Source organism: Ceratotherium simum, chromosome X, assembly GCF_057802395.1.
Source record: "Ceratotherium simum simum isolate JZ-2026a chromosome X, ASM5780239v1, whole genome shotgun sequence".
NCBI lineage: Eukaryota > Metazoa > Chordata > Mammalia > Perissodactyla > Rhinocerotidae > Ceratotherium > Ceratotherium simum.
In genome coordinates, this window is record NC_141940.1 from 117501891 (window position 1) to 117522471 (window position 20581).

At 40.0% G+C, this 20581-nt stretch overlaps 1 protein-coding gene across 4 annotated transcripts in view; it reads left to right on the forward strand.

The window, feature by feature from the left end:
• Positions 1-20581, forward strand: part of ASB9 (ankyrin repeat and SOCS box containing 9) — a 39561-nt gene that overhangs the window by 15891 nt on the left and 3089 nt on the right. The window contains exons 3-6 of one of the 4 annotated variants that reach the window (XM_004435139.3): positions 444-551; positions 9331-9481; positions 11179-11313; positions 12807-12998. In XM_004435139.3, coding sequence (XP_004435196.1) covers positions 444-551; positions 9331-9481; positions 11179-11313; positions 12807-12998 — 586 coding nt within the window. Of the gene's footprint in view, positions 1-443; positions 552-9330; positions 9482-11178; positions 11314-12806; positions 13031-19600; positions 19736-20581 lie in introns of those variants that run through there. The other 3 variants (XM_087427270.1, XM_087427271.1, XR_015550578.1) reach the window with 3 other exon arrangements.

A 20581-nucleotide genomic window follows, 5' to 3' on the forward strand; every position in this document is an offset into this window, starting at 1 on the left:
GCAAGATTCAGTTCCTTCTGGGTGGTTGGACTGAGGGCCTCAGTTCCTGGCTAGCTGTTGGCTGTAGACTGCCCTCAGTTCCTTATCATGGACCTCATTAGAACAAGTAAGCCAACAAGTGAGAGGACAAGACAGTGAGAGCAAGAAGAAAGTCAGTCTTGTGTGTATATACCTAAGAGTCAAATTGCTGGGTCATAGGTATGTGTACTATCAGCTCTAATAGACAATGACAAACTGTATTCCTGAGTGGTTGTTTCATATTACACTCCCACCAGCAGTATGAAGTTTCCTTTTTTTGTTTTCTTACATCATTGTCAATACCTTCGTGTACTGTCAGATTTTGAGTCAGGTTAACTTTTAAAAGAATTGTCATAGATTCATGGTTGAAAACTAACCCTATGAAACTGTTGATTTTCACTCTTTGTTCATTTCCCCTTCTCCAGGGGTGGGCTGTGAACCTCATCACAGTAGATCGAGTGTCCCCACTCCATGAAGCCTGTCTCGGAGGTCATCCCTCTTGTGCAAACATTTTATTAAAGCATGGAGCTCAGGTAAGTGCAGCTCAAATAACAGCTTAGAAACAATGAATGAAAAACGACTATTTCTATCCCTTCTGATTGATTTCAAGTATTTTTGATTAGCCTTATTTGAAATATGAAGAGAGGTGGTTTTCAAAAGTATTATGTCCATCAAACTTATTTACTTTAGCAATGGATGAAATAGTGAATTTTTAGCTAGAAGGTAATGGTTCAAGTCTATATAATTTTCTTTAACAGTCACTACTAATAAATAGCTGTTAGATTTCTGCCTTCATTCCTGTGATTGAGAGGTAGTGAAATATTGTAGAAAACACATAACATTTGGCTCCATAAGGCCTGAATAATGGTCCCAGACCATGTCTACCATTTACTAATATTTGGAAACTTGGACAAGTTACTTAGCCTCTGAGCTTTAGAGTCTATATCTAAAAAAAGGGATAAAATAACAAAAAAGTTGTGTAGCTTATTGTGGTACTGCGAGGACTGAGAGAGATAAGGTATATGAGTATTATTTGGAGAATGAGAATCAAGATGGCATAATGAGATCCTAGAGGAAGAAGGAAGACACAAAGTCATTGAATTTGAAAGTAGGGATCAGTAAGTCTTCCATTAACTGTTTCTCATGCTCAAAAGTGATGGGAAAATCTGATCAGAAAATTATATCTGAGTTTCTCATGTTTTCTCAACCAGTATTGACTGAGCATTTATTGTATGCCTGACTCTGGATAAAGATTTTTAGGAACTTATAAACTAAATGAGAGGACAGCCAGATAAACAGGTGAATTAGTGAATGTAGCACTAGCTGCTTCAGTAGATAAACCCTGAAATCTCAGTAGCCTAATACAATGAAAGTTTATTTGTTGCTCAACTGAAACTCCAGTGTGGGTGTTCCTGGTTGGGTGGCTCTTTTCCAAAAGTGATTCAAGAACACAGGCTCCTTCCATCCTGTTACTCCACCATCTTCAACAAGTGGCTTCCATGTGTGCTCTAGGGGTCACCTCCATTCCAGGTGGTTGGTTAGGGAAAATATGTGGAAGATTGTGCATGGAAGACTTTTAAAGACCAGTCTTGGTAGTGCCATATATCACTTTTGCCCACATCCCATTGGCCAGAACTCAGGCCACATCTAACTGCCAGGGAGACTGGGAAATGTAGTATGGCTGTGTGCCCAAGAGAGAGGAAATAGGTTTGTTGAACGCATAGCATCTTGGCCACAGCAGGCAATCACAATACACTGTTTTTATCCATTAGTTTTTGCTGTGTAACAAACCACCTCAACTTAATGACTTAAGACAATAGCCATTTATTTATCTCACAATTCCTTGTGTTGGTTGGACAGCTCTTCTGGTCTGGCCTGGTTCAGCTGACCACAGTGGGGCTTACTTATGCATTTGAGATTAGTTGATAGGTTGGCCGGGGCGGGCTGGTTCATAATGACCTTAGCTGGAATGACTGGGAGGTCTGGGGAGACAGAAAATCTCTATGTGGTCTCTCATCCTTTAGCAGGCTGCCTATACTTGCTCATATGGTAGCAGGGATTCCAAGAGCAGCAAAAGAGGGCAAGATCTCTGCTTGCATCACATTTGTTACTGTCCCATTGGCCAAAGCAAGTCACATGAGCAAGCCCGGATTCAAGGACTGAAAAAATAGCCTCCATCTTATGATGGGAGGAGTGAGTTGCAAAGCCATATTGCAAAGGGATATGCATATTGTGCAGAGAATATTGTGCAGAGAATCTGTGGCCATTTTTGCAAACTACCACAATGTAATAAATATTAATAGTAAGGGGTTGTTGGGAGCACAAGACGTATTTCTAACCCATTTATTTCTGATGGGGAGACAGGAAGTCAAAAGAGGCTTCCAACAGAAAATGATGTCTAAACTGAAACCCACAGGACCTGTTGGAGTTAATAAGCTGAATGGTGGGTTGGGGAAAATGATGGGCTTACCACCCACTGGGCACAGCAAATGCAGAGACCTGGAAGTAAAAGTGAGCACATTTTTGTGACTTCAAATCATTCCTTATGGCAGGAGAGTAGATTGGGTGAGAGGGGTCAGAACGCAGACAACCTGTTGTCCATGCCAAGAAAATGGGCTTTGTCCTGAGAGCAGTAGAGAGCCATAGGTTAGTGCATCATCAGGTTTATATTTCAGTTAAGAAACTTTATTCAAAACTTGGGAACGGGGCCAGGACTAAGGAGAGGCAAGCAAGGTGCCTAGGGTACAAACTTTAAGAGCCCTCACTCTCAGGCTCATGCAGCACTTGTGTGACCCTGGGAGTGTCTCTCTTTTTTTTTTTAAATTTTTTGTTTATTGCAGTAACATTGGTTAATAACATTGTATAAATTTCAGGTGTACATCATTATACTTCTATTTCTGCATAGATTACATCATGTTCACCACCCAAATACTGATTACAACTCATCACCACACACATGTGCCAAATTATCCCTTTTGCCCTCCTCCCTCCTCCCTTTCCATCTGGTAACCACCAATCCAATCTCTGTCTCTATGTGTTCGTTTGCTGTTGTTATTATCTACTACTTAATGAGTGAGATCATATGGTATTTGACTTACTCCCACTGACTTATTTCACTTTGCATAATACCCTCAATGTCCATCCATGTTGTCACAAATGGCTGGATTTCATCGTTTCTTATGGCTGAGTAGTATTTCGTTGTGTATATATACCACATCTTCTTTATCCATTCATCCCTTGATGGGCACTTAGGTTACTTCCAAGTCTTAGCTATTGAGAATAACGCTGCAATGAACACAGGGGTGCATGTATCTTTACGCATTGGTGCTTTCAAGTTCTTTGGATAAATACCCAGCAGTGGAATAGCTGGATCATATGAAAGTTCTATCCTTAATTTTTTGAGGAATCTCCATACCACCTTCCATAGTGGCTGCATCAGTTTGCACTCCCACCAGCAGTGTATGAGAGTTCCCTTCTCTCCACATCCTCTCCAACACTTGTTGTTTCCTATCTTGTTAATTATAGCCATTCTGACAGGCGTGAGGTGATATCTCATTGTAGTTTTGATTTGCATTTCCCTGATAGTTAATGATGTTGAACATCTTTTCATGTGCCTGTTGGCCATCTGTATATCTTCTTTGGAGAAATGTCTGTTCAGGTCTTTTGCCCATTTTTTAATTGGGTTGTTAGTTTTTTTGTTGTTGAGATGCATGAGTTCTTTATATATTTTGGAGATTAAGCCCTTATCAGATGTATGGTTTGCAAATGTCTTCTCCCAATTGTTAGGTTGTCTTTTGGTTTTGTTGATGGTTTCCTTTGCTGTGCAGAAGCTTTTTAGCTTGATGTAGTCCCATTTGTATATTTTTTCTATTGTTTCTCTTGCCCCGTCAGACATGGTGCTTGAAAATATGTGGCTAAGACCGATGTTGAAGAGCATACTGCCTATGTTTTCTTCTAGAAGTCTCATAGTTTCAGGTCTTACATTCAAGTCTTTAATTCATTTTGAGTTAATTTTTGTGTATGATGTAAGGTAAGAGTCTACTTTCATTTTTTTGCATGTGGCTGTCCAGTTTTCCCAGCACCATTTGTTGAACAGATTTTCTTTTCTCCATTGTATGTTCTTGCCTCCTTTGTCGAAGATTAGCTCTCCATAGATGTGTGGGTTTATTTCTGGGCTTTCAATTCTGTTCCATTGATCTGTGTGTCTGTTTTTGTGCCAGTACCATGCTGTTTTGGTTACTATAAATTTGTAGTATATTTTGAAATCAGGGAGTGTGATACCTCCAGCTTTGTTCTTTTTTCTCAGGATTCCTTTAGCTATTCGGGGTCTTTTGTTGTTCCATATAAATTTTAGGATTCTTTGTTCTATTTCTGTGAAAAATGTTGTTGGAACTTTGATAGGGATTGCATTGAATCTATAGATTGCTTTAGGAAGTATGGACATCTTAACTATGCTAATTCTTCCAATCCAAGAGCATGGAATATCTTTCAATTTCTTTGCGTCTTCTTCAATTTCTTTCAGTAATGTTTTATAGTTTTTGGTGTACAGCTCTTTCACCTCTTTGGTTAAGTTTATTCCTAGGTATTTTATTCTTTTTGTTGCGGTTGTAAATGGGATTGTATTCTTAATTTCTCTTTCTGCTACTTCGTTGTTAGTGTATAGAAATGCAACTGATTTTTGTATGTCGATTTTGTATCCTGCAACTTTACCATATTTGTTTATTACTTCTAAAAGTTTTTTGGTGGATTCTTTAGGGTTTTCTATATATAAAATCATGTCATCTGCAAATAGTGAGAGTTTCACTTCTTCCTTTCCAATTTGGATCCCTTTTCTTTCTTTTTCTTGCCTGATTGCTGTGGCTAGGACTTCCAGTACTATGTTAAATAGGAGTGGTGAGAGTGGGCATCCTTGTCTGGTTCCTGTTCTTAGAGGGATAGCTTTCAGTTTTTCACCATTGAGGATGATATTAGCTGTGGGTTTGTCATATATGGGCTTTATTATGTTGAGGTACTTTCCTTCTATACCCATTTTATTCAGAGTTTTTATCATAAATGGATGCTGTATCTTGTCAAGTGCTTTCTCTGCGTCTATTGAGATGATCATGTGATTTTTATTCTTCATTTTATTTATGTGGTGTATCACGTTGATTGATTTGCGAATGTTGAACCATCCCTGCGTACCTGGAATAGATCCCACTTGATCACGGTGTATAATCTTTTTAATGTATTGTTGTATGCGATTTGCTAGTATTTTGTTGAGGATTTTTGCATCGATGTTCATTAGTGATATTGGCCTATAATTTTCTTTTTTTGTGTTGTCCTTGTCTGGTTTTGGTATCAGGGTAATGTCTGCTTTGTAGAATGAGTTAGGGAGCTTGCCCCCTCCTCAATTTTTTGGAAGAGTTTGAAAAGGATAGGTATTAAGTTTTCTTTGAATGTTTGGTAGAATTCACCAGGGAAGCTGTCTGGTCCTGGACTTTTATTTTTGGGGAGGTTTTTGATTACTGTTTCGATCTCCTTACTGGTGATTGTCTATTCAAATTCTCTATTTCTTCTTGATCCAATTTTGGAAGGTTGTATGATTCTAAGAATTTATCCATTTCTTCCAGATTGTCGAATTGGTTGGCATATAGCTTTTCATAGTATTCTATTATAATCTTTTGTATTTCTGAGGTGTCTGTTGTAATTTCTCCTCTTTCATTTCTGATTTTACTTATTTGAGCCTTCTCTCTTTTTTTCTTGGTGAGTCTAGCTAAAGGTTTGTCAATTTTGTTTATCTTTTCAAAGAACCAGCTCTTAGTTTTATTAATTTTTTCTATTGTTTTTTTAGTCTGTATTTCATTTATTTCTGCTCTGATTTTTATTATTTCCCTTTTTCTAGTGATTTTGGGCTTTGTTTGTTCTTCTTTTTCCACTTCCTTTAGGTGAATTTTTAGATTATTTATTTGAGATTTTTCTTGTTTGTTGAGACAGGCCTGTATTGCTATAAACTTCCCTCTTAGAACTGCTTTTGCTGTATCCCATAAATTCTGGCATGTCGTATTTTCATTTTCATTTGTCTCCAGTTATTTTTTGATTCCTCCTTTGATTTCTTCGTTGACCCAATCGTTGCTCAGTAGCATTTTGTTTAATCTCCACGTATTTGTGGCTTTTCTGATTTTCTTCCTATAGTTGATTTCTACTTTCATACTCTTGTGGTCAGAAAAGATGCTTGGTATTATTTCAGTCTTCTTAAATTTATGTAGACTTGTTTTGTGGCCTAATATGTGATCAATCCTGGATAATCTTCCATGTGCATTTGAAAAGAACATGTATTCTTCAGTTTTTGGATGGAATTTTCTGTGTATATCTTTTAGGTCCATCTGTTCAAGTCTGTCATTAAGGCCAATGTTTCCTTATTGATCTTCTGTTTGGATGATCTATCCGTTGGTATAAGTGGAGTGTTCATGTCCCCTACTATTATTGTGTTACTGTCTATTTCTCTTTTTATGTCTGTTAATAATTGCTTTATATATTTAAGTGCTCCTAAGTTGGGTGCGTAGATATTTACAAGTGTTATATCCTCTTGTTGGATTGTTCCCTTGATCATTATGTAATGCCCTTGTTTGTCTCTTTTTACAGTTTTTGTTTTAAAGTCTATTTTGTCTGATATGAGTATTGCTACCTCAGCTTTCTTTTCATTGCCATCTGCGTGGTGTATCTTTTTCTATCCCATCACTTTCAGTTTGTGAGTGTCTTTAGGTCTGAAATGTGTCTCTTGTCTGCAGCATATATATGGGTCCTGTTTTTTTATCCAATCAGCCACCCCATGGCTTTTAATTGGAGCATTTAGTCCATTGACATTTAAAATAGCTACTGATAAGTATGTACTTACTGCCATTTTTTAACTTTTTTTTCTCAATGTTTTAGTAGTCCTCTATACAGAACTGATGGTCTCTTTAGTTTGACCTCTGTCTGAAAGCTCTACTCTTTAACTCCCCTCCTCCCTCATTTTATGTTTTTGATATCATATCTAACCTCTTTTTTGTGCATTTGTAGCCATTACCCTCTTATCATGGAAATAGATAATTTTTCCTATTTGTGGTCTTCTCTTTTCCCCTTGAATCTGTCCCTTTAACATTTGTTGTAGCACCGGTTTCTTGGTGACAAACTCCTTTAATTATTGCTTGTCTGTGAAACTTTTGATTTCTCCTTCCATTTTGAATGATAACCTTGCCGGGTAGAGTATTCTTGGCTAGAAGTTTTTTCCTTTTAGCACTTTAAAAAATCATGCCACTCTCCTCTAGCCTGTAAGGTTTCTTTTGATAGGTCAGCTGATAACCTTATGGGGTTTCCTTTGTATGTAACTTGACTTTCTCTTGCGGCTTTTAGGATTCTCTCTTTATCTTTAATTCTGGACATTTTGATTATGATGTGTCTTGGTGTGGGCCTCTTTGGGTTTATCTTGTTTGGGGCTCTCTGTGCTTCCTGTACCTGGATGTCTGTTTCCTTCCTTAGGTTAGGGAAGTTTTCATCTATTATTTCTTGAAATAGATTCTCTGCCCCTTGGTCTCTCTCTTCTCCTTCCGGGACACCTATAACACGGATGTTTGTTTGCTTGACGTTGTCCCAGAGGTCCCTTAGACTGTCCTCACTCTTTTTAATTCTTTTTTCCTTTACCTGTTCAGCTTGGGTAATTTCATCTAGTCTTTCGTCCAGCTTGCATATCCGTTCTTCTGTATCCTCTACTCTGCTTTTGAGTCCCTCTAGTGAATTTTTCATTTCCAGTATTGTATTCTTCATTTCTGATTGGTTCTTTTTTATATCTTCCATTTCTTTGTTGACATTCTCACTGAGTTCATCTATTCTTCTCCCCAGATCAGTGAGCATCCTTAACACTCTTTGTTTGAACTCTATGTCGGGTAGGTTGCTCATTTCTGTTTCACTTAGTTCCTTTTCTGGGGTTTTGTCCTGTTCCCTTACTTGGAATGTATTCCTTTGCCTCCTCATTTTGCCTCTTTCCCTCCTCATTTTGCCTCTTTCCCTGGGCTTGTGTCTGTGTATTAGGTAAGTCAGCTACGTCTCCTGCTGTTGGATAGGTGACTTTATATAAGTGATGGCTTAGGAGGCCTGCAGTGTGCTTCCCTCAGTTCTCAATGTTCCAGGAGTGACCACTATGTGGGCTACGTGTGTCCTTCTGTTGTGGTGTGTTTGCTGTCCCTGTAGCTGCCCAGGGATCCTGAGTTATGCTCCTGGCTAGCTGTTGTAATGCTCAGCTGCTTGTAGTTGTTGTGGGCCCTTCAGTCTCTTTATTGGGTGTGGGAAGCCCCAGCACAGTTGGCTGCAAGTTCTAATACCATGTTTGTGTTTCAGTCTTTCTTTTAAGTGAGTAGGCCCCCAGTGTGGCAGGTTGTTAGGCTCAGGGGCTTACAATTGCTATAAGCCTCCAGCCTTTAGGTCTCTTGTCAGCTCTCTGAGGATTGCAGTGGGAGTGTCTCCTTAAAGTTTGCACCCTGGGCATCTTTTGTGCCTCACTATCCTGGCCTTGCTTGGAAACGGAGTGTGAGAATGACTTCATTGTCTTCATAATATCATTGTTTAACAAATTTGCCAAAGAATTACTTAATAATATAGAAAAATGCATCTGCATTTGTCTTTTCCATTCAATTATAGCCCAAACACTGTCAAGTTAGATGTTAACTTGTAAGTTTCTGTCTGATTTCCAACATTAGAAAAGATAGCCTCAAAGGTGATAGTTTCATAGCCCTATAGGACGTTAACTAGTTTTATATCTATTAGCAAATTTATTTCAGCATTCTATTGACTGACTACGTAAATTTTCCTTTGAGCCAGCCTTACTATCTTACTGGTTCCCTCACTAATGAATGAGTTGAATAAAATCTTTGGCATGTGTTCACTCTATATTTGTATGAAAGTCATGTTTTTAAATTTTAAAAAATATGTTAACAATCTTAGAAGGTTACTCTGGCTGCTGTGAGGAAACTGGATTTGTGTGGGATGGGTCAAGGATAAAATGTTTAAAATAAGGAGATTAGTTTGTAAGCTATTGAAATTATCCTAACTAGTTTCAAAGTTCATGTTCCTGGGGAGGGCATGGAGGAGATAGAATATTCCATAGCATTCTTGGTGCCTTACATTCGATACCTCATTCAGTTTTTCACAAGCTGGTGGATTTTGATATTTTTGTCCCCATTTTAAAGCTGTGGAATTTAAGGCTCAGAGAAGTTAAATAACAGCTTGAAAGTGGTGAAGTCTAGATTTGAACCCAGGACACCCCACTGCTTGCCTTCATCATGGAACTTTTGTTTCCAGGTGAATGCTGTTACCACAGACTGGCACACTCCCTTGTTTAATGCTTGTGTCAGCGGCAGCCAGGACTGTGTGAATTTGCTTCTGCAGCATGGAGCCAGCCCCCACCCTGCGAGTGATCTGGCATCTCCCATCCATGAAGCTGCTAAGAGAGGTAAATCTGTTGAGAATTTAAGTTTTCTACGTATTCCTTCAAGGGATATCTTACTGTTAAAAGAAAGAAGGAAGAGGAGGTATAATTTAGAGCAGTAGTTCTCCATGTGGGGTCCTGGGACTAGAAGCATCAGCATGACCTGGCATGGAAATGCATATTCTTAGGCCCCACTCCAGACTCATTGAATCAGCAACTCTGGAAGTGGGGCCCAGCCATCTGTGTTTTGTTTAAGAAGCCCTCCAGGTGATTCTGATGCACAATAAGTTTGAGAACTACCCTTTTATAGCATTTGGAATATTATTCACTGCTATTTTTCTAAAACAGGGCCTGGCACACAGTAGGCTATCCATCAATATTTGTGGAATATATTGTTGAACTCATGACCCCATAAAAATCAAGTCATTTTATAAAACAAATTATATTCTTCTATTTTAGGGCCTTAAAGAATATTGTCTCAGTGCCACCTAAGTTTGCTAAGTGAAACAAACTTTAAATTTTTGGAAATGTAAGATGTTATATAGATTTGGGGGTAATTCTTTTTTCCTCTCTAGCTTTATTGAGGTATAATTGACAAATGAAATTGTATATATTTAAGGTGTACCACGTGATGATTTGATGTACACATACATTGTGAAATGATGACCGCAATCAAGTTAATTAACACATCTGTCACCTCACATAGTTACCATTTATTTTTGTGGTGAGAACGCTTAAGATCTCCTCTTTTAGCAAATTTCAAGTATACAATACAATATTGTTAGCTATAGTTCCCATGCTGTATATTAGATCCTCAGAACTTCTGGGGTAATTCTTTTCATAAAGCCACAGTTTTCCTGATATTCTTAACTCTGAGACAAAAAATAAAATTGCCAGTTATGCTTTTCTCCAATGTTCTTCATCATCCTCATCATCACCATCATCATGATGACCATACCTTGCCAGAGGGCTTTCTATTTTCCCAGTGGCTTTCACAAAATGGCTTCCCATGATCCTTACAGCAGCCCTATGTGCCTGGATCAACCATATTATAATTATCTCCCAAAGCATTGACATTTATTAAGAGACATGCTAACTCATCATATTCACTGCATACATAGAACCAAAATGGTATAACATGAATAACGCAAAGGAGCAATGTTTAAAGTATGACATTCTAGACCAAGAAGAGTGATTCTGCTTTCACTGAACCTAGTTTGCCAGACTGGGCCCTGCTCATGTTGGATTTGGCAGCTCCTTCTAAGCCTTGCCTGTGCCCACCGTGGCCTGTTTCTCCCAGGGACTGCCCTTGGTGATGTTGTAAGTTTCCTCTCTGTCCCATGGCCCACACTGTGCCCTTTCTTCTTGAGATCCACCTTTAGGCCCTGTTCCTCCATACCTCTCCCCAACTCACTTTGATTTCTGTACTCAGACTGATTATAAAGTCACAAACGATTAGAAAGGGTGGTTGGTTGCTGGTTGCTTACCGTGGCTAGTAAACTCAAGTGGAGTTCCACCCAGAGCTGCAGATCACATCTTATGGTCAACCCATTAACTGATGGCAATGTTTAAAATCATCCCCTATTGTAAGTAAAGGAAATAGCTTTTGGTCCCCTGGATAATTTTCTGGCAAATTTAAATACATAAAAAATGGGGAAGGTGTTGTTTCGCTAGCTAAGGGAACTTGTGCTGTAACTGTGTTCTTCCCCTTTGGGCTGCAGGCCACGTGGGGTGCGTCGAGTCCCTCGCAGCTCATGGGGGCGACATTGACCATCACATCAGCCACCTGGGCACTCCACTATATTTGGCTTGTGAAAACCAGCAGATAGCCTGTGCCAAGAAGCTTCTGGAGTCAGGTAAAAAACAAAAAGCAAAACAAAACAAGGAAAGAAAACAAAAAGTAAATTAAATGTATTTTAAAGCTCTTTCTATTGTAGCAGAGGAAAGAGTGTGGGCAATAGAGTCAGACAAGATCAGGGTCCATATTGACTGTGTCCCTATGGGGAGTTATTTCAAACTATTTGAACTTTAGCTCTCTCACTTGTGATGAGGATGATGATGATGATGATGATGATGATACTATCTCCTCCCAGCGTGGGTGGTCCTCAATGATTATTACTTTCTCCTACCTTTCCTCTCCCTCCCTCCCTTCTGTCAATCATATTGTTAGGCCATGAGTAACTCCCAAAGCTGCTGGATTAGGGCTGAGTCTTCCTATTTGGGGCCCTCTTCACCAGTTCTCTTTGATTTGGAAATTGAACGTGCCCAATTTTAGCCCATTGTAAATATTATATTTTCTTTTAAAAGGCCTATGTAGCATCATTCTTTTTCACCTCCTTGCTGTTGTCCAGTCCCTTATTTAACACTTGGAACACCATTTTATCACCTCTTTAGTTATTTGAGTCCTGTTTATTTTTTAAAACTCCAGTAATCTTTCCCTCCCCTGAATGTTCTGATAGTTCTTATTGCCTTCCACTCATTTGGTAGTCATTGCCATGAATTAGGAGATTCATATTCTCTCTCTTTCTCTTTTTTTCTCTCTCTCTTCTGTCACCCTAGTTAGATTTTAAGCTCCTATTTAGGAGAGGGCCAGGTTTGGCATCCCTCACAAAGCCAAGAACAATTCAGTTAACATTTGTTGAGTGGACATAGATTCCCATTTTACTAGAGGGACAGAAGCTCAGGCAAAGCCACATGTCCCCACATGTCACAGTGGGAGCCAGCATCCAGGCTGCAATGGGGATTTGATGAGAGTATAGGGATGGAATTGGGTGGGGATAGTATAGAAATCCACCTTACTCCTGAAGAGGAGGGCTTCGCCACCTTCCCTGTGATCTTGGGATTGGCCACCCCAATCTAAGAGATGCCTTCACAAGTTGCTTGCTCTTCACAGTCCGAATAACACAGTCCCAAGTCCCAGGTTTTAAACCCCACAGCAGTTGCTCAGTGTGTGAATGTGGCTGCTTGCTATAGATGGGATTTCACTGTCTAGCCTCACTTCCTGTCTATACTGGCTGATATTTGGGCTCCATTAATAATGCATTTGCAGCTTTCACATCACCAGGATTTTTCTTGTATGTATCACACCAAGGTATAGTGCTCAAAGGCAAGGTTTTAAAACCTCATATACTGTAGACCTCATGTTGTACATTCAGTCACATTGTCAAATGACATTTTCCTCATATTATTAAATGGAATCCAGTCGTCTCTCATTTTCTCAGGAGAATTGCCATGCCCACTGTGGATCCCCTTTTGTTAGGGAATTTTAAGGCGCAGTGCTTTGAGAAGGGGGATGCTTGGACTCTGCTCTTTGGCTGACTCTCTGTTTCTATTTCTCGTGACTCTTTAGGAGCAAGTGTGAACAAAGGCCGAGGTCTGGACTCCCCTCTTCACGCAGTGGCCAGGGCGTCCAATGGGGAGCTGGCCCGCCTGCTCATGGACTTTGGAGCAGACACCCAGGCCAGGAATACTGAAGGCAAACGTCCCTTGGAGCTGGTGCCTCCAGAGAGCCCTCTGACCCAGCTCTTCTTGCAGAGAGAAGGTGCTTCTCCCTTGCCCGAACCTAAGCCCTAAACCGTAGAGACTCCTGCGAGCTCTAGTAGGAGGCAGGTACTTACCAAATTCTGACTTCTGATCCTATACAAAAGATCATTCTCTGCCATCACTAAATGTGGGGAGTTGAGATAATTTAGTATTCCACCAGGTACAGTACTGGTTGTGTAGTAAATAACCATCCTGCTGATTGCCATGTTGGAGACAGGCTGTTTTGGATGATCTAATATTCATGTATGGGGTAGGCCAGTTTTCAAAGAATTAAGATATGGTTTTAAAATTTTAGTTTTAAAGTTATCTAAAACATGCTTTAGAATGATGCAGCAGAAGGCTCTTTGGGGTTGTCCAATGCCCCAGGATGTCTTACTGCACTGAAGATGGGCCAAACTACTGGGCATTTGGTTTCTGGGGGGAAAAATACAACTAATTAAGCATATAGGTAGGGTATTACTTTAACGATTTACAGCAATCTGAAGACATTTACTATTTTTATTTAATTTAATTTTTTTTATTTTTTGTTTATTGCAGTAACATTGGTTTATAACATTGTATAAATTTCAGGTGTACATCATTATACTTCTATTTCTGCATAGATTACATCATGTTCACCACCCAAATACTAATTACAACCTATCGCCACACACATGTGCCGAATTATCCCTTTCGCCCTCCTCCCTCCCCTCTTCCTCTCTGGTAACCACCAATCCATTCTCTGTCCCTATGTGTTTGTTTGTTGTTGTTATTATCTACTACTTAATGAGTGAGATCATACAGTATTTGACCTTCCACCTCTGACTTATTTCACTTTGCATAATACCCTCAATGTCCGTCCATGTTGTCACAAATGGCTGGATTTCATCGTTTCTTATGGCTGAGTAGTATTCCGTTGTGTATATATACCACATCTTCTTCATCCATTCGTCCCTTGATGGGCACTTAGGTTACTTCCAAGTCTTGGCTGTTGTGAATAACACTGCAATGAACACAGGAGTACATGTATCTTTACGCATTGGTGTTTTCAAGTTCTTCGGATAAATACCCAGCAGTGGAATAGCTGGATCATATGGTAGTTCTATCCTTAATTTTTTGAAGAATCTCCATACTGTTTTCCATAGTGGCTGCACCAGTTTGCACTCCCACCAGCAGTGTATGAGAGTTCCCTTCTCTCCACATCCTCTCCAACACTTGTTTTGTCCTGTCTTGTTAATTATAGCCATTCTGACGGGCGTGAGGTGATATCTCATTGTAGTTTTGATTTGCATTTCCCTGATAGTTAATGATGTTGAACATCTTTTCATGTTCCTGTTGGCCATCTGTATATCTTCTTTGGAGAAATGTCTGTTCAGGTCTTTTGCCCATTATTTAATTGGGTTTTTAGTTTTTTTTGTTGTTGAGATGCATGAGTTCTTTATATATTTTGGAGATTAAGCCCTTATCAGATGTATGGTTTGCAAATGTCTTCTCCCAATTGTTAGGTTGTCTTTTCATTTTGTTGATGGTTTCCTTTGCTGTGCAGAAGCTTTTTAGTTTGATGTAGTCCCACTTGTTTATTTTTTCTATTGTTTCTCTTGCCTGGTCAGACATGGTGCTTGAAAATATGTTGCTAAGACTGATGTTGAAGAGCGTACTGCCTATGTTTTCTTCTAGAAGTTTCATAGTTTCAGGTCTTACATTCAAGTCTTTAATCCATTTTGAGTTAATTTTTGTGTATGGTGTAAGGTAAGAGTCTACTTTCATTTTTTGGCATGTGGCTATCCAGTTTTCCCAGCACCATTTGTTGAAGAGATTTTCTTTCCTCCATTGTATGTTCTTGCCTCCTTTGTTGAAGATTAGCTCTCCATAGATGTGTGGGTTTATTTCTGGGCTTTCGATTCTGTTCCATTGATCTGTGTGTCTGTTTTTGTGCCAGTATCATGGTGTTTTGATTACTATAGCTTTGTAGTATATTCCCTGTAGTATATCAGGGAGTGTGATACTTCCAGCTTTGTTCTTTTTTCTCAGGATTCCTTTAGCTATTCGGGGTCTTTTGTTGTTCCATATAAATTTTAGGATTCTTTGTTCTATTTCTGTGAAAAGTGTTGTTGGAACTTTGATAGGGATTGCATTGAATCTATAGATGGCTTTAGGAAGAATGGACATCTTAACTATGTTAATTCTTCCAATCCAAGAGCACGGAATATCTTTCCATTTCTTTGTGACTTCTTCAATTTCTTTCAGCAATGTTTTATAGTTTTTGGTGTAAAGATCTTTCACCTCTTTGGTTAGGTTTATTCCAAGGTATTTTATTCTTTTTGTTGCAGTTGTAAATGGGATGGTATTCAATGTTTCTCTTTCTGCTACTTCGTTGTTAGTGTATAGAAATGCAACTGATTTTTGTATGTCGATTTTGTATCCTGCAACTTTCCGTATTCATTTATTACTTCTAAAAGTTTTTTTGTGGATTCTTTAGGGTTTTCTATATATAAAATCATGTCATCTGCAAATAGTGAGAGTTTCACTTCTTCCTTTCCAATTTGGATCCCTTTTCTTTCTTTTTCTTGCCTGATTGCTGTGGCTAGGACTTCCAGTACTATGTTAAATAGGAGTGGTGAGAGTGGGCATCCTTGTCTGGTTCCTGTTCTTAGAGGGATAGCTTTCAGTTTTTCACCATTGAGGATGATATTAGCTGTGGGTTTGTCATATATGGGCTTTATTATGTTGAGGTACTTTCCTTCTATACCCATTTTATTCAGAGTTTTTATCATAAATGGATGCTGTATCTTGTCAAGTGCTTTCTCTGCGTCTATTGAGATGATCATGTGATTTTTATTCTTCATTTTATTTATGTGGTGTATCACGTTGATTGATTTGCGAATGTTGAACCATCCCTGCGTACCTGGAATAGATCCCACTTGATCACGGTGTATAATCTTTTTAATGTATTGTTGTATGCGATTTGCTAGTATTTTGTTGAGGATTTTTGCATCGATGTTCATCAGTGATATTGGCCTGTAATTTTCTTTTTTTGTGTTGTGCTTGTCTGGTTTTGGTATCAGGGTAATGTCTGCTTCGTAGAATGATTTAGGGAGCTTCCCCCCCTCCTCAATTTTTTGGAAGAGTTTGAGAAGGATAGGTATTAAGTCTTCTTTGAATGTTTGGTAGAATTCAGCAGGGAAGCCGTCTGGTCCTGGACTTTTATTTTGGGGGAGGTTTTTGATTACTGTTTCGATCTCCTTACTGGTGACTGGTCTATTCAAATTCTCTATTTCTTCTTGATCCAATTTTGGAAGGTTGTATGATTCTAAGAATTTATCCATTTCTTCCAGATTGTCAAATTGGTTGGCATATAGCTTTTCATAGTATTCTCTTATAATCTTTTGTATTTCTGAGGTGCCTATTGTAATTTCTCCTCTTTCATTTCTGATTTTACTTATTTGAGCCTTCTCTCTTTTTTCTTGGTGAGTCTAGCTAAAGGTTTGTCAATTTTGTTGCCCTTTTCACAGATCCAGCTCTTGGTTTCATTAATTTTTTCTATTGTTTTTTAAGTCTCTATGTCATTTATTTCTTCTTTGATTTTTATTATTTCACTTCTTCTACTTTTTTTGGGCTTTGTTTGTTCTTCTTTTTCCAGTTCCTTTAGGTGCATTGTTAGATTGTTTATTTGAGATTTTTGTTGTTTGTTGAGATAGGCCTGTATTGCTATAAACTTCCCTCTTAGAACCGCTTTTGCTGTATCCCATAAATTCTGGCATGTTGTATTTTCATTTTCATTTGTCTCCAGGTACTTTTTGATTCCTCCTTTGATTTCTTCTTTGACCCAATAGTTGTTCAGTAGAGTGTTGTTTAATCTCTATGTATTTGTGGCTTTTCTGATTTTCTTCCTATAGTTGATTTCTACTTTCATACTGTTGTGGTCAGAAAAGATGCTTGGTATTATTTCAATCTTCTTAAATTTAGGTAGACTTGTTTTGTGGCCTAATATGTGATCAATCCTGGAGAATGTTCCATGTGCATTTGAAAAGAACGTGTATTCTTCGGTTTTTGGATGGAATGCTCAGGATATGTCTACTAGGTCCATCTGTTCTAGTGTGTCATTTAAGGCCAGTGTTTCCTTATTGATCTTCCGTTTGGATGATCTATCCGTTGGTGTAAGTGGAGTGTTCATGTCCCTTACTATTATTGTGTTACTGTCTATTTCTCTTTTTATGTCTGTTAATAATTGCTTTATATATTTAAGTGCTCCTAAGTTGGGTGCGTAGATATTTACAAGTGTTATATCCTCTTGTTGGATTGTTCCCTTGATCATTATGTAATGCCCTTGTTTGTCTCTTTTTACAGTTTTTGTTTTAAAGTCTATTTTGTCTGATATGAGTATTGCTACCCCAGCTTTCTTTTCATTGCCATTTGCGTGGAGTATCTTTTTCCATCCCTTCACTTTCAGTTTGTGAGTGTCTTTAGGTCTGAAATGTGTCTCTTGTCTGCAGCATATATATGGGTCTTGTTTTTTTATCCAATCAGCCACCCTATGCCTTTTAATTGGAGCATTTAGTCCATTGATATTTAAAGTAGCTATTGACAAGTATGTACTCACTGACATTTTTTAACTTTTTTTTGCTCAGTGTTTTGGCAGTCCTTCTCTGTTTCTTTCTCCTTCTATACAGAATTGATGGTCTCTTTAGTTTGACCTCTGTCTGAAAGCTGTACTCTTTAACTCCCCTCCTCCCTCATTTTATGTTTTTGATATCATATCTTACCTCTTTTTTTTGCATTTGTATCCATTACCCCCCTTCATGGAAATAGATAATTTTTCCTATTTGTGGTCTTCTCTTTTCCCCTTAAATCAGTCCCTTTAACATTTCTTGTAGCACTGGTTTCTTGGTGACAAAGTCCTTTAATTTTTGCTTGTCTGGGAGACTTTTGATCACTCCTTCCATTTTGAATGATAACCTTGCCGGGTAGAGTATTCTTGGCTAGAAGTTGTTTCCTTTTAGCACTTTAAATATATCATGCCACTCTCTTCTAGCCTGTAAGGTTTCTGCTGAGAAGTCAGCTGATAGCCTTATGGAGTTTCCTTTGTATGTAACTTGACTTTCTCTTGCGGCTTTTAGGATTCTCTCTTTATCTTTAATTCTGGACATTTTGATTATGATGTGTCTTGGTGTGGGCCTCTTTGGGTTTATCTTGTTTGGGGCTCTCTGTGCTTCCTGTACCTGGATGTCTGTTTCCTTCCTTAGGCTAGGGAAGTTTTCATCTATTATTTCTTGAAATAGATTCTCTGCCCCTTGGTCTCGCTATTCTCCTTCCGGGACACCTATAACACGGATGTTAGTGCACTTGATGTTGTCCCAGAGGTTCCTTAGACTGTCATCACTCGTTTTCTTTTCTCTTTTACCTGTTCAGCTTGTGTAATTTCATCTACTCTCTCGTATAGCTCGCAGATCCATTCTTCTGTATCCTCTACTCTGCTTTTGAGTCCCTCTAGTGAATTTTCATTTCCAGTATTGTATTCTTCATTTCTGATTGGTTCTTTTTTATATCTTCAATTTCTTTGTTGACATTCTCACTGAGTTCATCTATTCTTCTCCCCAGACCAGTGAGCATCATTAACACTCTTTGTTTGAACTGTCGGGTAGGTTGCTCATTTTTGTTTCACTTAGTTCCTTTTCTGGGGTTTTGTCCTGTTCCCTTACTTGGAATGTATTCCTTTGCCTCCTCATTTTGCCTCTTTCCCTGGGCTTGTGTCTACGTATTAGGTATGTCTACTACGTCTCCTGCTCTTGGATAGGTGACCTTATATAAGTGATGGCTTAGGAGGCTTCCAGTGTGCTTCCCTCAGTTCTCAATGTTCCAGGGGAGACCCCTGTGTGGGCTCGTGTGTCCTTCTATTGTGGCCTGTTTGCTCTCCCTGTAGGTGCCCAGGGAGGCTGAGTTATGCTCCTGGCCAGCTGTTGTAATGCTCAGCTGCTTGTAGTTGTTGTGGGCCCTTCAGTCTCTTTATCAGGTGTGGGGAGCCCCAGCACAGTTGGCTGCAAGTTCTAATACCACATTTGTATTTCAGTATTTCTTTTAAGTGAGTAGGCCCCCAGCGTGGCAGGTTGTTAGGCTCAGGGCCTTACAATTGCTGTAAGCCTCTAACCTTTAGGTCTCTTGTCAGCTCTCTGAGGATTGCAGCTGGGTGGGGCTGGCCTCAGGCACAGGAGCACCCAATTGTTTCAGGCTTTGGAAGGTGGAGCAAACCTCCTATGTGGGTCTTTGAGAAGTACAAGTCTTCTGCAGCTGACAAGCCCTGCTGCCCACAGGTCCACACACACAGTCAACACAGTCCTGCCCCATGTGCGAGCCCTCACCTCCTGAAGTGGAGCTAGTCTCTCCACGGGGGGAGCCCTACACACTCCACCACTGCCCCAACACTCTCCACCTGCTCCTTGTGCACGCCCTGCCCCACTGAAGTGGGCTCAGTTGCCAGGCTGCAGAGAATCCAGTCACCAATCTACGCAGGCCCACAAGTTGCCTGAGGGCTTGTTGTTGGGTGGGGCCAGTCTCTAGGGTGGGCTGCCTGCCCTGGCTGAGCTGGATTAAATCGGTGCTCTAGTGGGCGGGGCAGACCCTGGGCTAGCAGGCCTCAGGGAGAACTCTAATGGCGTCTGTGTCAGCACGCCCACACCAGGCCACAACAATGGCTGCCGCCAATGTCCCAGTCCCTGGAGAGGTCTCACCTCTCACCAAGATTCACTCAGGGCCTATCAGGTGAGTCTCTTTTCACCAAAGCACTGTGCACCTTTCTTTCTGGTGATTTTAGGTTGCTTTCTGAAACGGGTGAGTTTGCACATGGGCCCTTTAAGAGCCGGTTTTAATTTCTTTGTGAACCAGCTTTTCTGGGGGTACTCCCCAATGTTTTAGTAGCAGGCAAAGCCAGATATCATGCCACTCGTCTCGATTGTGCTGTCTCCACAAAATGCCCACAGCGGGGGCACTCCCCGGCTCAGGGCCCCGTGCCTCCAGGGAGGGCTGTGTACCTTTGGGCTGCTCCCAGGCGGCCATGAAGCTGGCGGCTTGCGAAGGTGGCGTTTTTTCTCTCCAGAAGGGAGTTTCTGCCTCTTTCACCTCAATTAGGATTGTCCTTTGTTGCAGGAGTTCCTCTTATCCAGTTTTCAGTTCTCTCTCAGGGGTAATTTTTCCACGAGTAGTTGTAAATTGGCTGTGTCCGTGGGAGGAGGTGAGTTTAGAGTCTGCCTACGCTGCCATCTTGACTTCTCTTTCCTGAAGACATTTACTATTATAAGTTAATCAACACTAACTCTACACTCCTCCATAAATAAGAACTGACACTCCTAACCCAAACAACTAAGCACTGTGGTTGAGCAGTGTGCAAGGGGGTAGGGGCACTTCCCTGGCCTTTGGGGTTGGGGATGGGCCAGGGTAGGGAGCAAAGACCCCTCAGATTGCATTCTTAATTGCCCTGAGAGTTAGAGAGCAGCCAGCTCAAGACCCACTTTTTTATCAGAGTGTGGACTGTGTTCAGTTTTAGGGGTCGTGGGACTTGGAAGCAGGCTTCCCTACCAGAAGGATTCTCATGTCATGTAACCTGGTTAT